General features: G+C 42.4%; 1 protein-coding gene across 1 annotated transcript; it reads left to right on the top strand.

The window, feature by feature from the left end:
* The first annotated feature begins 430 nt into the window (after window positions 1-430).
* IL18RAP (interleukin 18 receptor accessory protein) lies at window positions 431-14,190 on the top strand. Its single transcript, XM_053385280.1, has 8 exons — window positions 431-556; window positions 2,163-2,340; window positions 3,051-3,119; window positions 4,707-4,821; window positions 6,560-6,717; window positions 7,087-7,227; window positions 12,239-12,409; window positions 13,328-14,190. The coding sequence occupies exons 1-8, from the start codon at window positions 431-433 to the stop codon at window positions 13,768-13,770; spliced, it is 1,401 nt and encodes a 466-aa protein (XP_053241255.1). The 3' UTR covers window positions 13,771-14,190.
* The last annotated feature ends 3,155 nt before the right edge of the window (window positions 14,191-17,345 follow it).

Genomic DNA, 17,345 nt, shown 5'->3' on the forward strand with positions numbered 1-17,345 from the left:
TTTATTCTTTTCATGTGTGTTTTTAAACTGCTGATTTTATTTTGAAAATTGTTAGGCTAACTTGTTTTTTAACGTTGGATGTTATCAGCCATTTTGATGTATATTTTTGGTAAGCTTTGTAGAGGTTTAGTGGCATGTAAATAAATAACTACTGCTCCCATCAGTCCCAGCCAGCATGGCTATGCTGACTATGGCTGATGGGAATTGAAGTCCAAACCATATGGAAGGCATCAGACTGGGGAAGCCTGATCAAATATATCTAGTCCAATATATATCAATAAATTGATATATCAGTATCAATATATCTAGTCCAGTATATATCACTTTTCACAGTCTAGCTTTCTCTGTATGATTTTACATGTGTTTTCTTTTCATGTCACACAGGAAAAGCAAGTGTGCCAATATTTTCATAGATGTTCAAACAAGGAAGATGGCCAATTGTTCAGATAGTAGCGTGAATTACTTGAATCTACTTGTTCTCAGAAAAGGAGTTATTCCTTGTCCAGGAAAAAGCTGTTACAGTGATTTTCAGCTGTCAGAGGTGAACTGGTACAAGGTACGGGTGCCACTATCTTTAGAGCACTTTGTTTTATCAATCTGAGTCACACTTACATGCAACAAATATACTTGTGGTGCGTGTGGGTGAGGGAAACTTGCTCTCTGGTAGTGTAATGGGTTGAAACTATTTCCACATACAGTTATTTGATGAATGAATCACTCTGTTGCCTGGACTGGTATCTTGATAAATGATGGCATGTTGAGAGCACAGTTACAATAAACTTGGAAAGACATGCCCAAGGGTGTTTGGTGAAGTGTGGATATCAAAATTCACCAGTCATTTTCGTAAATATTTTTAAAAGCCTCTTTATTTCCATTTTGTAATTGTTTGTATTATAGATCTTGCTCCAAAGTTAATGTTCTTTTAAAAGACCTTTGACTCACAGGCTACAAATAAAATTTGGAACTATAGATCTGTATGGGTATTTCAAGTCAATATTTGAGGTGGTTACCGTGTCCTCATGGTTCCCATTCTATGTTACTTTTGAACCCATGCACAACCCCTCAAAATGCTCTATTTAAAACCCTGTTGTTATGTACTGAAGTTCTCACCCTGGACCAGCAGGGCATATTGTAGATAGTTATGCAAATAAGGGATCGAAAGTGACGTTCAGTGATTGGATAGTTTTAGAAAATTGTTACAGTTACGTTGTACTGGAGCTCTATATAAGCAGGCTGACTGAACCCTTCAGTTCAGTTCTGTCCTGGCCTGTGAATAAACAAGAGCTTTTTTGAAGAATCGCTGTGTCGTCTGATATGTTCACCCACAACTTAACACCTGTGGCACGGAAGAGAATATGGGAAGGGATTTGGAGCAGAGAAATGATGGGTAGATTTAATGGCTTTCCAACAAGTTTCCTTTCCATCTGGGTTGTTTTACACTTGCAAAATGCATGGTAGCCCTTATGATAGGACTAGGGCTGTGTTGTTCAACCATGTCGTGGTTCCCATCATCCTTGACAATTGGCTAGGCTGCTAGGGGTAATGGGAGCTTAAATTCAACAGCTTCTGGAGATCCAAAGTGGAAGATTACTGGACATGGGGAGGAAATGTAAAGTTACTCTTGCAACATCACCCCTGTGACAGATGTTTAGACTGGTTCAGAAATGGTGGGAGAGGGAGGGAGATGGGTTTGTGAAGGGAGGGAGCAACACTGAAACAGGAAAAGAAAAATCTCCCTGCATCCGGGATGGGGAACATCTAGCTTTCCAGGCGTTGTTGAATTCCAACTTCCATCAGACACAGCCAGTGGTCCAGAGCTGATATGAGTTGCAGTCCAGGAACATCTGGAGGGCTGCAGGTTCTGCACTCCTGCTCTCCATCCCCAAACTCATTTAGCCACGGCTCTTTCATTTTCCTGAGCCATCCTCCCCTGAGATGGGGGAGAAAGGGACTGGAGCTATACCAACAAGAGGAAGAGGGGTGCCTCTTTCCCTCACATTGATTCTCCTAGCCATTTTTAAAGTTGTGGAAGATAAAGGGAAGGGGTTGGTAATTTGGGGGAAGGAGAAGTATAGATCAACTCAATAGATTCAGCCTATGTCAGCTGCCAATCCCTGTTTTACAGAGCATTGCAATGTTTGTTTGCTTCTCTCGCCCCTTAGAATGGATTAAGAATAAGACTTCAAAAGGATAAAAGACCATCTCTGAGATTTGAGGATGATAGTATAGTATTGTATCATGTCTACGATGCAGATAATGGTACTTATGTATGTGATTATACACTGACTGACAACAATACCCAGTGGACCATGAGAACAATAGTAAACGTAACTATCATTGGTAAGTCACTTTACATCCAGCTTAATAAATGGTTCTGATGTAATGCTTTATATTCTGGCACTTGCATTATATTACATTGTCTCCAACAATTCCCATTTAGTCTTTTCCATTTATATCTTTAAAGAAAAAAATATCTATAAATATTGTGTAGGTTGACTGAACCTGTCAGACTACTGTAAATTCAAGATTACATTAAATAACTTTACTTGGAAGTAACAACGTGCTTTGTATCTATTCTACGATATACTGCATCATAAAAAAATTCTAAATCCTTATTCATGCAATACCTTTAATTTGGCCAACTAAAAGGGCACAAAATAGTTTGCAAGTCCTAACAAAGGTTTTAGATCCCCACCCCTTAAAAGCTAACACAACTGCCTTTGCTGTTTGTGTAACTTAGGATATATAGAGCTTTTAAAATACGATGTGTATGCTAATGAATCACCCTGTGACCTATGTATGTGATTTTAAGTTGCTTCCAGGAGCCATAGAAAGCTTCTTTCAGTCTCCATGGAAATAACATGACATGCCTAATTGCACAGTATATCCATTTATGGCTATTTGATGCCCTTCTCTTTCTCCACCAACAAAAAAGTATTGTCTGCGATTAAGTCATTGATTTTCTCACAACATATTTAATCTGGTTATTAATTCTACATGCAAAAGGTTCATTGGAAATTCCCTAATAGACACCTTTTTAAATGTCGTAGCACAAGATACTATCAATCGCCCAGAGGTTCTGGATCCCCGTGGTGTGAGAATCCTTGAAGTAGAACTTGGTAAACTGACTACGTTCTTAATTTGTTTTGTAATGTTGGCAATAATCCAGTGCTATTATCAGTGCTATTTTTCTAGAAAAAGAGGTGCTGGAACCCACAATGAACACCTCTCTTGTTGTCTTAGAATGTCAATGGCGCCCACCTGAGAGGTGCCGGAACTGAGTTTTGGTGAGTTCTGGATGAAAACAAACTCCTGATGATTATTATATCAAATATTATTATATATGACCACTATTGAGCTCATATCCTGCTTATGGGCTCATCCTAAGCATAGCATCAGGCCTGGCATAGCAATTGGACAAAGTGAGGCATCCATCCCTCCAGCACATTGAAGGCAAAATCCATGATGCCATTTTCCCATTTTCCCTCATGCGAGGATGGTGGCCATTTTGGGTGCCGTGATTGTGTGCAATTTCATGCCATGTTCCCCCCTGAAAAAGCACCTTTTCCAGGCAACAATATCCCAAAACACACTTTTTGGGGGGAGGGGGGGGGAATTGTGGCACAGAACCATGTGAGATCCCAGCACCCAAAATGGTTGACCGCCCTCTTGTGAGGAAAAACAGAATGCCCCAGTTTTTCTGGGACACTTGCTGGGTATGGCAGTTACCTCAGAAAGCTGATGCTTTGTGTGGGTGGGTAAGGAGTGAGATAAAGCCTCTGGGCTCCATTTCCAAATGGTGAAAAATGATGAAGTTGAAGCGGCTCTCCTGGTGAGGCAGAGCTGCAATGCTAGCTTCTCAGCAGATGTGTTGTTCCTACTTACTGGGGGGTGGGATGCAATAACAGGCACATTGGCACACCAATGGGAACACCAGATAGTCTCCATGGCAATGTTTCTCCAGCCTCTCCCTTCTCCCTCCTGATAAGTGGCAGACACACCTTCTGGTGAGTTACGGGACTTCTCCTGCATGCAACGACAAGCTCTGGTGGATTGTGTGGATGAAACCAATAGTGGGCCCAATGGTCAAAAAGGCGGTTTCTGTATGCACTATAGAGGGGCAAATGGGGCTTGTCAAACTGAGAAGGTAGCCCATCTAGAAGATGGAAAACTCTAATCTTAAACCCCCGCTGCCTTGCAGAATATCTTTGGGAGGAGAAAAGGCTAAGGTATAAACCCTACACAAATCCAGAGTAGAGTCCCTAAGACGGTTGGATGGTGTCTTGTATGCCTCCTTCCAGCAACTCCTGCTGCCAAGCTGGTGCCAAACATATCGCTCTGCTTTCCTTTGGACCACATCAGCAAGGCAGAGAGGGGGGTCTTGTCATTTGAGCAGCCCAGGATTGCCATACACACTGTTTAGGCTTGTGCCCAGGGAAGGTCATTTTGGTGCTGCCAGCGCAGTGGTTTAACTTCACCCCAGAGGCCTACTCCATTGTCTCGCTGGACAGACGGCTTACAACAGCCAACAATATCGCCCTTCATCCGTAGATCTCAGGGCGGTTCACAACATGAAAATACAAGAGAAAACACAAAATGCACAGTCGACAACGACAACACAAACCAATAGCCCACATCCCCATGCTTCCACTTCAGATCTAAAAAATGTACATACATACTGATTTTTACGTGTGGTTTTTCCTCAGGGCAACCGCTTGAGCTCAAATGCCGAGCACAGTTTGGTTTTGAACTAAATGCTTCCTCTTTGATGCAGTGGTACAGAGAAACCGGTGAAAGGAAGCAACTGCTAAAGCAAAAATGGTATGAACAGTCTCCAACTTGAATACATGTATTTGTAGAATGTAAGCAGCTAGCAAAAGAACAGGAGAGCCAAAAGAGTATTCTTGTTTAGTTTCATACTACAGTTCCCTTCAGCCTATGCCAGCATGGCCAACGATAGAGAATGATAGGTTGGGGAAATCTGTTGTAGCACATGATCAAAATACTAATGTAACTGGAAGAGGATTAGTGAAGGCTCTTCCATGTTTTCCTCTCCTGCCGTACACAGATGGCATTTCTCTGTTTCCATGTGACTCCAACCTTGGTCTTGGTAGCAGTTCCATAACTGTGAATCTTTAAGTCCTCTTTTTGGGAAAAGGATACAGGGAAGAGGATACAGTAAACTGAATGGGAAACATGATGCAGTCCAACCTTTGGCTGGAGATCAGCAGTAATGTTTAAGGCAGCAGAATGTTTAAGGGAATGAATTCCCTGGGAAGAGGGGTTGTTGTCAAAGCACTCTAGGAATGGTAGCTGTGTGAGAGGATTGTCTCCTAACAATTCCCATTGTCCTTAACAAATTACAGTTCTACAGTTCCCAGGATACTTTGGGGGTAAGCCATAATTGCTTAAAGTATCATAGAATCATAGAATTATAGAATTGGGACCCGAAGGGTCATCCAGTCCAACCCTCTGCAGTGCAGGAATCTCAGCTAACTCATCTCTTACGTACTAAGCTTAGATCCTAGAACAATAGGCAAGTAGGATCCTAGAATGCAGCAACTGATTGGCTTGCAGGAGAAGACCAATCAGGTTCCAGGAGGAAGTTAATCAGCCTATTAGGCTGGTAGGATCCTAGAATGCAGCAACTGATTGGCCTGCAGGAAAAGACCAATCAGGCTCCAGGAGGGAAGCAGAATCAGCCAATCAGACAGGACTCATTGTGTAAATAATACATATAAAAGCCTTAGGTTTGGGGGGAGGCAATTAAATCACTGTTTTACAAGCTGCAATATAGAGCATAAAATCACTACAGGGCTCCGAGTATATTTCAGCATCCATGACAGATGGCCGTCTAACCTCTGCTTAAAAACTTTCAAGGAATGAAAGCCCACAACTTCCTGAGGGAGACCGTTCCACTCCTTGAAGGGGAACACCATCGATCCTTCTCTGGGTGTCCTCACCAAATGAGGTCCATAGAGTGGCTACTGAAGAGGTGGCCTTTTCAGTGTTGGCACCCTGGTTATGGAACACTCTCTCCAGAGAGGCTTTCCTGGAGCCGAAGTTATGGTTCTTTTTTGTACCAAATGAAGAGCTTTAAAAAAAATAAATCTGAATAATTTTCAATGTTTCAAAGTACTTTTTAGATTTGCTGTCCTGGCCTATTTTCCATTGCTGGTTTTAGATTTTATTTTTTATCTTGCATTTTTGTATTTGGTGGCACTATTGTTGCTGTGATTATCTTATTGTTGAGTGGACTATAGATAGGAAGAGTAAATAAACGGAAGCAACAAATGAATATTTTCTAAAGAGTGTGTCCAAGGGCTGTGGCTCCTACATGGGTTCGTCAGCCAGACTCCAGGGGAGACGTTGTAATCCTGTGTTTCTATGAGGCTGGTAAATATGCAACTGCCCTGATTTTTGCAATTTGGGTCATCATCGCCTTTATAGAAACCAGAGCCATCACCTGCACAAATATGGGGTTGGTGGCACCAGGGACTACTGTAACTGTGTGAGAATGAATGCTACAAGTGGCTGACGAAAGCATTATTCTATTTAGGGTCAATCCAAAGGAACTAGAAGGCAGCTGCTTTGATCTTGCTTTCAACCTGACCAATTTAACTGAAGAGGATTTAAACAGCCAATTTGTCTGCCTGGCTCAAAACTCCATTGGGAACACTACGGGGGTGTTCAGATTTAAGAAGAGAACAGAAAGAGGTAAACTGGCAAAGCACCTAGCATGCATTGCTCTTTTATTTTTATTTATTTTAGAAGTTACATTTGGGATAATATCGCTGGTCTGCTCCTTGATTAAAATTGCCTTTCCATTTTCTGATCGCCAGAGAGGTTCTTTAAATTGTGACAGCAGGGAGGGGGAACAAGATTAGAAGCTCTGAGATTCTAAACCTGAAAATGATGGTATCATTTTAATTTTTTTTTTCACCTGGGAAAGACATTTGGCAGCTCGGTCTTCACATGCCCTACTCTAGCATCTCCTTATCTTCTTACAAACAAAATTTAAGAAGAGAACAAAACAAACCCCACCAAAAATAAACAAATGCTTCTCTTATTTTTGTTTCCTTTTAGCTCTTCTCTTCTTGCTCACTTTGTGCTGTTCCATGACAACTGTATTTCTAATCTTTTTGGGAAGTGTGGTGATTTACCGGCACCGGATTGAAATAGTGCTGTTATATCGGAATTATGTGGCCAAAGGTGAAACTGCCAGCGGTAAGAGCTTGTGTTCTACTTTTCTTACCTTGGCAATTATCTTTTCAGCGAACGGTCTGTTCTCTGTTTATTTATGACACATGTATCCCGTGTTTGCTCCAGAAAATGCACGGTGGCGTACGAGGTTCCCTTATTTCCTCACAGCAACCCTGTGAGGTAGGTAAGATGGAGAGGTTAGTGACCAGGACAAGATCGCCAGTAGCACTTTGTGGTGTGCTGCTCACCTGGCTTCCCAGAGCCAAAAGGTAGAGGGTTGAGGCAGCAGGGAGATGGAAGTGTTATGGGAATACAGTGGTACCTCGGGTTACAGATGCTTCATGTTACAGACGCTTCAGGCTACAGACTCAGCTAACCCAGAAATAGTACCTTGGGTTAAGAACTTTGCTTCAGGATGAGAACAGAAATCATGCTCCGGCGGCATGGCGGCAGCAGGAGGCCCCATTAGCTAAAGTGGTGCTTCAGGTTAAGAACAGACCTCCAGAACGAATTAAGTATGGGACTGTGGATTAAACCACAGAGCCTAGGACTTGCCGATCAGAAGGTTGGCGGTTCGAATCCCCGCGACGGGGTGAGCTCCCATTGCTCAGTCCCTGCTCCTGCCAATCTAGCAGTTCGAAAGCACGTCAAAAAGTGCAAGTAGATAAATAGGTACCGCTCCAGCGGGAAGGTAAATGGCGTTTCCGTGTGCTGCTCTGGTTCGCCAGAAGCGGCTTAGTCATGCTGGCCACATGACCTGGAAGCTGTACGCCGGCTCCCTCGGCCAATAAAGATGAGTGCCGCAACCCCAGAGTTGGTCACAAATGGACCTAATGGTCAGGGGTCCCTTTACCTTTACCTTTACCACTGTAGTGACAGGACTGCTGGATGAGCTCTGCTGCTGTCTGCACTGCTCTGAGCTCCCTGATTCCTCACTTCTCTCACTCTAAGCAACCAACATTGGTTCTCGGCTTTGGGAAACAAGGTGCACACTGGTGGCGCTGTGGTCTAAAACACTGAGCCTCCTGGGCTTGCCAGTCAGAAGGTCGGCGGTTTGAATCCCCACAATGGTGGTGAGGTCCTATTGCTCTGTCCCAGCTTCTGCCAACCTAGCAGTTCGAAAGCATGCCAGTGAGTGCAAGTAGATAAATAGGTACCACTGGGCCAGGAAGGTAAACAGCGTTTCCATGCTCTCTGGTTTCCATAATGGTGTTCCGTTGTGCCAGAAGTGGTTTAGTCCTGCTGGCCACCCGGAAAGCTGTCTGTGGAACAACACCTGCTACCTCAGGCTGAAAGCCAGATGAGTGCCGTGACCCCACAGTCGCCTTTGACTGGACTCAACCGTCCAGGGGTCCTTTACCTTCTTACCTTTAACATAAAACCTCATATGTTGTGAGTTTTAAAAATAAATAAATGAATGCAGATTTGGGGAGGGATGAGGCATTAAAAGCATTGGGTAAAAGGTGAACTCAGCTGGATAAAGCCAAGACTTTGTGGACAGCAGGATCTAGAATCAATAGACTAAAAGCAGAATGTTGGGGGTAAACAATTACGGATTGAGAAAAGCTACATTTTTGTACACAGCACCCAAGGCCAGGTCACTTATTCTGGCAGGTGAGGTAAAAAATTCCACAAATGCCTTTCTCCGACCCCCCCCCCCAGGTCGGTAAAAATAACAATAAATTAAATACTATTAATTTTCTGCTCTTCTATGATGCCCTAAATCAACTGCCTGAGGTAATGACCTCACTCTGCCTAATTGTAAGACCCTGAGAGGTCATGCAAAATTACTAGATAAGTTTGATTAGCTGTGCACTAATGCAAGGTTTGAGAGGATGTGTACAGCAGAGTGTTGAGTGGGTGGGACACAATTAGTTGGATTTTACCATGGATTTAGCTTTTGGCTTCTGATTTTGTGCTTATTTTCTTAGAAATCACCCTGCATTTATTTATGACATTTCCTGAATATATAATTATAAATGACATTATGTGCACAGTTGAAGGTTTGGGCAATTATAAATTATGAAGTGCATGCTCTGGGGGGATTTGAAAAATACTACATGTTAAGGTCACACAATTGGGGACTCTTGATAATAATACCTTTGCCGTCACCTCATGATTCATCATTTGGAAGTGGCAGGGAGGAAAGAAGGGGAAAGTCCTCGGGAAAAGTTGTGTTTCAATATGAATCAGGCAGCATGACCTCTCAAGGAATACTGCTCAAGGCAGACTCCTAATTTTGTGTGGTGTGGGTGGAGACATACCAGAATGATGAGCAAGATCTTGTTAGTATAGAAAGGCCTGTTTAGCCTAGCATAAAGAAAGCTGACTGAAGAGACAATTAAGCTCAAGGACAAGGCAGGTGGAAAAAAAAAAACCTCATGAAATAAAATGAGGTCAAGAAGCTAGAAGATTTGTAAAACAAAAAACCCTGAAATTCTGAAGAAGAAAGAACAGCTGGGAATCTGTTTTATTTTGAATACAGTTGTACCTTGGTTTTCAAACGCCTTGGGAATCTAACGTTTTGGCTCCCAGACGATCAAAAACTGGAAGTGAGTCTTCCGGTTTTGGAACCCAAATGTCTGACATGGCTTCCGCGGCTTCTGATTGGCTGCAAGACCTTCCTGCAGCCAATCACAGGCTGCACCTTGGTATCCGAACATTTTGGAAGTCAAACGGTCTTCCGGAACGGATTCCGTTCGACTTTCAAGGTACCACTGTATTTTGCTCTGCCTTCATGGTTATGTTTAGTCCGGAGAAGCTAGGATTAAGAGGAGATATAGCCATCTTCAGATACTGTGTGTGGAGAAGGCTGTCCTGCAGAAGATGGAACAAATTTGTTGTCATTGCTCCAAAGGTGGGACCAGAACGAAGGGGTGGGTGCTGAAAAGAAGCCGATTGTGGTTAAATGTTAGGAGAAACTTCCAATTGCATTAGACAGTGATGAGCTGTCCTTTGCTGTAGGTATTTAAGCAGAAGCTGGGTGGTCAGGAACGCTGTAGTTTCATCCTGCATTGTAAATACCTCACAGGGAATATGGATAGAAGGATCTGTCAGTTTAAGTTCTCTCAGTTTCTCACTTTCCCAATCTTAAATCCAGTTCCCCACATCTTGACATCAATTTGTCGATTTTTTTTTTTTCAATTCTCATGGAAATTATTTAGCATTTTGGTTGCAATTTCTCCTAATAAACACATTTTTGCATGCAGTTTTGACTTATGCATTGCTGCTAGCAATTTCTCCTAACCTATACTATTTTCACTGATGTATTAATTTTAATGCATACTTTCTCATAATATATGTATTTTCTGGTTGGAGAACTGCATCAGTAAATTCAAATAAGTGTGAATTTCAGAGGGAGGCTGTGTTTCAGTCCTCATGTTGTTTTGGGTAAGTGCAAACTTGATAAGTTCATCTATCTTAACTGAATTGATTTTTCTCACCAATTCCTAATTGGGGGTTGGACCATATGACTACCTCGCTCACTTACAGTACTTCTCCAAAATTCTTGCACAGGCAGCTTGTATTTATGAAAGATATTGAAGATACTTTAAAGTATCTAAAACACTCTCTGGAAGACTAGAAAGGTCGCTTGCTAATGGCCCAGATTATGTACAAAAGGGGTGGGTTCAAAGGGGTTTCAGGAAACAAAATGTTCTACTTAAGGTTGCAAGGCACATTATTAAAATAGAAATCGTTTCCGTTTTGGGCACAGCATAGATTCCATATAATAGGTCATGACCTATGAAGATACTACATGTGTGGTATGTACATGTTCTGAAATATTGTGGTTGACCACAGTTTCCCAGAATGTGTGCACCATATGTACACACACACACACACACGTCTGCACAGGGGGTTCACTCAGTTGTCTACAAGGAAGTGACTTTCATGTGAGAAATTTGTTAACAGGTGAAACTTACCTCAGTTTCTTGAACCCCAGCAAAGGTACCTTCGTAGTGTAAGAAACCAACAGTTAACACTCTCTTGTCTTGTAGTGGCCTCTGCTGGTCAAATTAAGAACCAACTATTGTTTGGCGTTTTTAAGAAATCATTTCTGAAAGATGAAGATGCTGTACCCCTGATTTTACTGGGACATCCTGGAATCACAGAAGCTATCCTGGCTTCTGATTGGATCTCGAAATGTCCCGTCTTTTGGCCCTGCACTCTTGCGCGAGCCAAAAGGCGCACTTTGCCCAGGGGTCTTTCACAAGCCAGGTGAGGGGTGAGCGCATAATTTTGAGAACAGCAGTGTCAATGTTTGTACTTTTGTGCGGCAGATGGACAGCCATGTCTCATTGCATACATATGAAGAGAGGAGTGGGTGATTTTTTTTTTTACCCTCGGTGTGACTCTTTACACTATGCCTAGCAGGGGTAGCGGGTGCTTTACTCTGTTCTTTATCCTGTTTAATAACATCAGCTTCACTGTTACACTTTGGAGTCCTGTACTGCTAATGAAAAATGTCTAGACACATCAAGAAAATTGATTCAGTTAAACGTGTTGTAAACTTCATACAGGGAAATCCTGTTGGCTAAAGATGGCACTCCACGATGCCATCTGGTGTCAGAGTGTTATAACGCAAATAAAGCGCTTTGTCTTGACGAATGTAGCGGAGTCCCTGCTCTGTTCAATATGGAATAACAAGCTGTTTGGGCAAGGCGTATTTGCATCTAGGGTACAGTTCACCCAGAATACCAGAGATGGTGGTTTGACTCAGAGAGGTTATGGCTGAAAGTGAGATTTGAAAGTGAGATGTGTCTGCTTACTGCTAAGAAACGAGGGGGGATTTTAATTTGCCTTTTACTTTTTCGTATTTTCCATTGTGCTTTCAGTAGTACTTTTTACCATCTCTACAGCTGGTCTCCTTTAAGAGGAAAAATAAGGGGGATTCAGCAGACTCGTCTTCCATAGCCATGCCCCACTATTTCAGAAAAATGTTGTTGCCTCCTGTCTTTTCTCACCTCTCATCTTTCTTTAAAGGATGTTTGCTTGTTCACTGCTTCATTTAACTTTGTCCTTTAAAATTTTTTAGATGGCAAAGAATTTGATGCATTTGTGTCCTGTGCAAAACCAGATTTCCCTGAAGCAGATCACACGCTACTCGATGAGGAAACGTTTGCCTTGGAGATTCTCCCTCAAGTTTTAGAAAACAAATATGAATATAAGCTATGTCTTACTGAACGGGACATCCTTCCAGGAGGAGGTAACATCTCACATAATTGCATAATAATAAAACCAACTCTTCAAACACATGTATTCGTGTTAGGAAACTTTATCTGCCCCTAATGTCCATGTGTAGATTTGCATATACAGCAAAATTGGCATTCCTTCACCTCTCACTTTCTGTTCTGCTCGCTTCGCTAGATCATAGTTGTGGCACCCTGCAGTGCCCCCTAGGCTTGGCGCCCAGTGCGGCAGAACCACTTGCGCTGCCCTAAAATCCACCAGTGCTCCTGTACCGCTTGGGGGAGGGTGATTTTCAATGAGAAAATAGGACAAGGAAACAGCCACCAAATTTGTGCCTTAGGTTATAGTCCTCTACTTTTATTTACCTGGAAGTGAGCTTCATTAAACTCAGTGAGATTTACATTTTTTTAAATTTTTGTAATTAGCTCTGAGTTTTTTTAAAACACACACACAACAACAACAATAAGGAGGTATTTTTTTTACGAAATAAGATAACTAATACATCTAACTCACAGAGATGAATGGCAGGTTTTCAGCTTGGAAGGGCTGTTCCTTTATCTCTTTCTCAAGGCTCAAAGACTACAGCTGGTTCATGGTGGGTTTGAAAAATAAACCCTTACTCTGCCCCTTACACAGCCCTTAGAAACAGTCTTTGTGATGGATTGGAGTGTGGTATATGTGGCTAGAATGTCAGTCAGAAGTAGGACTGGAATGAGGAAGAGGACTCTTCAACATTCCCTTGTCCATCAGGTTTAAAGCATATTCAAGCCAGGAGCCATATAAGCACATTCCAGTTTCTGCCATTCTTCACCACAGATGTTTTTCATCATCCTTGCATTCACCACTCTGTGCCAGGGTATAAGAATATCTGCAGGGAGGCAGCATGTTTTGTATGATAAGTTGGTAATAATATATATATATTTTCTTTTCCCAGCATACACAGATGACATTGTAAACGCTGTCAAGAAGAGCAGACGGGCAATTGTGGTGTTAAGTCCAAGCTATGTCAATGGTCCAGCCCTCTTTGAGCTCGAAACAGCCGTCAACACTGTCCTGGAAGACAAGGCAATAAAACTCATCCTAATTCAGTTCAAGTCTTTCCAGGAGCCTCAGTCATTACCTCACAATGTGAAGATAGCTCTCAGGGTTTTGCCCAGAGTTACCTGGAAAACATCTGCCTCTCCCACTGTGAATAAGCAATTCTGGAGAAAACTGCTGCGTCACATGCCAGCGAAACATCCCAACGAAGCTGAGGACAAGTGGTGTTGGTTTCCCCACCTTCAGCTATTGGGCACAGATAAGAAAAACGCCACTGCAGGGAGGACAAACTGGACCAAAAAATGGAGGAAGATTTGGGAAAGAACTTCCCTAAACTGAAGACTTGTCAGGAGAGGGGCTGTAGCTCAGTTTTAGAGAACATGTATCAAATACAAAACCTTCCCTAGCCTTAAAAGGATGTTGGGCTTTGGAGCTGAGAGAAACCTTGAGCTGAAACCACAGAGAGCCATTGGTGGTTTAAACAGACTTCATGGCCCAATGGTCAAACATCATATGTTAAAGTGTGGTTATCTTTCACTCATGGAAATATCCTTATAGATGTCAGTATTTTGTAATAGTAAAAGGTGCTGAGTGCAGTTGAGCTGTGCCATGCTTTCACAACATGACTATTTATTGATAATTATTACATACATCGGGGGTAATGCCCACCTGCTGGAATAAACTTTGGACAAATAAGTGTTTTCGTACCATCTCTGATAACTGGAATGAGATTGTGGTTCCCAAGTTACAGGCTGTGTTCAACTTTACTCCCTAATAAGTGTATTCATTGGTAAGTCTCAATGGCAGAAATGTGACTTCAGCAGTTTCAAGAGAGCAGTTTGTATAATCTAACATTCCAGTTATATGCATGCTTAGACAGAGGCAAAATATGATCAGTGTAACCTCTTATTATATGGGACACGGGTGGCGCTGTGGGTTAAACCACAGAGCCTAGGACTTGCCGATCAGAAGGTTGGTGGTTCGAATCCCCGCAACGGGGTGAGCTCCTGTTACTCAGTCCCTGCTCCTGCCAACCTAGCAGTTCGAAAGCACATCAAAGTGCAAGTAGATAAATAGGTACCACTCCGGCGGGAAGGTAAACAGCGTTCCTGTGTGCTGCTCTGGTTCGCCAGAAGCAGCTTAGTCATGCTGGCCACATGACCCGGAAGCTGTATGCTGGCTCCCTCGGCCAATAAAGTGAGATGAGTGCCGCAACCCCAGAGTTGTCCACGACTGGATCTAACGGTCTGGGGTCCCTTTACCTTTAACCCCTTATTGTGGACACCTTTACATTGTTGGCAAATCTGACACCACATTTGCCCTGGCATTCTTGGCATTTGGTTATCATGGAAAGGACTAGAATTTTGAGTAAAGACCTTTTAAGATGCCCTCCTTTCCCTAGGACTCATCTACACTTTCCTTTGTCCCACAATTTCTTCCATTTGGTCTGTGACTGCTAGGCGTTCATCCAATAGGTCTTTCTTTTCTCCCGCATCTTTCCCCAGGAAAACCCTCTGTTTACTGCAAAAAAAAAAAAAAAATAAAATAAATTGGCTTTGCTCCGATTCAGCAGGAAGCAGCAAGTTTTTCCAGCCAAAAAACCTCTCCACCCCAAGCCTAGAAGTCACAAATGAAACAGAAATATGGATGGGGTTTGGGAAGTCCGATACCTAGTCCTGCAAGTTACACATCTTTGTTTTAACCAATGCTGTCTCTCACAATTTTTGCTTCCCCTTCTCTTCTCTCGATAAGTGGTGGCACATTTTATGAACAGTCCTGAAGTACAGAAAAGATTATAAGCAAGGAAATGTAATAGGAGCAGTTGGAAAATGGGATATGCTGTAAGGTTTCCTGAAATTAAGTTGACCATGTAAATTTACAGGGTGTTTTCACATAAGGTTGTGAATGTTGCTTTCTTGCAGGAAATTTCATTGACCCTGGTATGCATGGTCACATAGCGAAGCGTTGAGCACATGGTGTTGTACGTATATTGAGGAAATCTGGCACTAACTGGGGTACACAGTGTAACAGAAACTTTGCTTAGTCCTTTTCCGAAACGACCGTTGAACTGATGAATGCACATGAGAGGAATTCACTCTGCACATTCAAATATATGCACTCTGAATTCAAATATGTCAATTGTGTCCAGATTTATTTCATTATTATCCCACCTTTCTTCCAGGAAGCACAACACAGCTATCCCTCACCTGCAGTTTTATTTTTTATTTTATTTTTTAAAAAAACCTTGTGAAGTAGGTCAATCAGAGAGATATAGTGACTGGTCTAAAGGCAGCTAGTGGGATTCATAGTTCAGTCAGGACTTGAACATCAATCTCCCAGGTCCCAGTTCCACATGTTAACCATGACACTGGATCTTTAGAGTTATTTCTAACTGCTCTGGCACCCGGAGTGGCACACATGCTGTGCACCCAGGGGTGGGGCTAATATATATATATATATATATATATATATATATATATATATATATATATATGTGTGTGTGTGTGTGTGTGTGTGTGTGCGCATAAATTTTTGTAGTAATTCTGATTTCACGTATAATGGATATGTATTTTTTATTTGATTGAATATCTAGAAGGGCATTAAGTTCTTTCTAATAAGATTTGGTTTGAATTATTATTAGTGAATATCAATATACATATCAAGGCTTTGAGATTAGACCACTGAAGAAGCCCGGAGAACTACAGTGGTACCTCGGGTTACATACGCTTCAGGTTACATACGCTTCCGGTTACAGACTCCACTAACCCAGAAATAGTATCTCGGGTTAAGAACTTTGCTTCAATATGAGAACAGAAATCGTGCTCTGGCAGCGCAGCGGCAGCAGGAGGCCCCATTAGCTAAAGTGGTGCTTCAGGTTAAGAACAGTTTCAGGTTAAGAACGGACCTGCAGAACGAATTAGGTACTTAACCCGAGGTACCACTGTACTTTGGGAGTGTGCTACCTGCAAGGCCCAGTTAAAGGGCCCCATTGGGGGTGAACAGCGACCTCTTGATGACTTGGACTGCCAGGGCGAAACAGGTGCAAAACACCAGCACCCTGTCTACAACTTCATTAACATCCATCTACAACTCCACTAGCATCTCTCGGTATTGTGAACAACACTGAACTTACCTTTTGTTGCTATCTTCATGAACTTGCCTAAAAAGATAAAGAAAACAAAATACTGAGTTAAGCATTTGAAAAATCTATTGAAACCAGACATTAAAAGTTCATTTTAGGCTGGATAGTTCACAGGTTTCTGTGGCTTTGCACAAGGTTTTGTAATTTTTCTCAGAAGATTGATAAAGATTGTGTGCATATTAGTCGCCAACGTGTTGCATGAGTCATACTACCTGCGAGGCGGGGCTAGCCACCTGCGGGGGCAGAGCAAGCATCCCAGGGGGGCTGGGCGGCCATGTCACCCCCCTCAGGGATGACACCTGGGTCGGCGCACACCCACTGCACCCCCCCTTCCTACGCCAGTGCACATGATTGTTGTTTCCACTGTGTCGCTGCATGGTTAAACCTCAGATAATAATAATAATAATAATAATAATAATAATAATAATAATAATAATTTATTTACACCCCGCCCATCTGGCTGGGTTTCCCCAGCTACTCTGGGTGGCTTCCAACAAAACACTAAAATACAATAACCTAAGCTCTGGGTTTGAGACTCATCAGTGTGCAGTAAAGCTAATATGACAGCAGATAACTGTGCGTCAGTAGAGACACTGCAATATTGATTTCAGTACCTGGCTAGTTGCTACAGGTAACCTGCTCATCACAGACAGTCATAATCTCACCTTGCTAAGTGTTACAGGGTTGGGCACCTGGTATCAAAGGCTGGCTTCAGTTCTGGCTAGTAACCACTAGATGTCTCTAGCATAGTAGTTGACACAGTTACATATGA

Source organism: Podarcis raffonei, chromosome 4 (genome assembly GCF_027172205.1).
Source record: "Podarcis raffonei isolate rPodRaf1 chromosome 4, rPodRaf1.pri, whole genome shotgun sequence".
Classification (NCBI taxonomy): domain Eukaryota; kingdom Metazoa; phylum Chordata; class Lepidosauria; order Squamata; family Lacertidae; genus Podarcis; species Podarcis raffonei.

Coding starts and splice junctions, on each gene's coding strand:
- IL18RAP (XM_053385280.1), top strand. CDS start 431: ATGGCCAATTGTTCAGATAGTAGCGTGAATTACTTGAATCTACTTGTT. Junction 6,718..7,086: donor TAAGAAGAGAACAGAAAGAG/GTAAACTGGCAA, acceptor GTTTCCTTTTAG/CTCTTCTCTTCTTGCTCACT. Junction 12,410..13,327: donor GGACATCCTTCCAGGAGGAG/GTAACATCTCAC, acceptor TTCTTTTCCCAG/CATACACAGATGACATTGTA.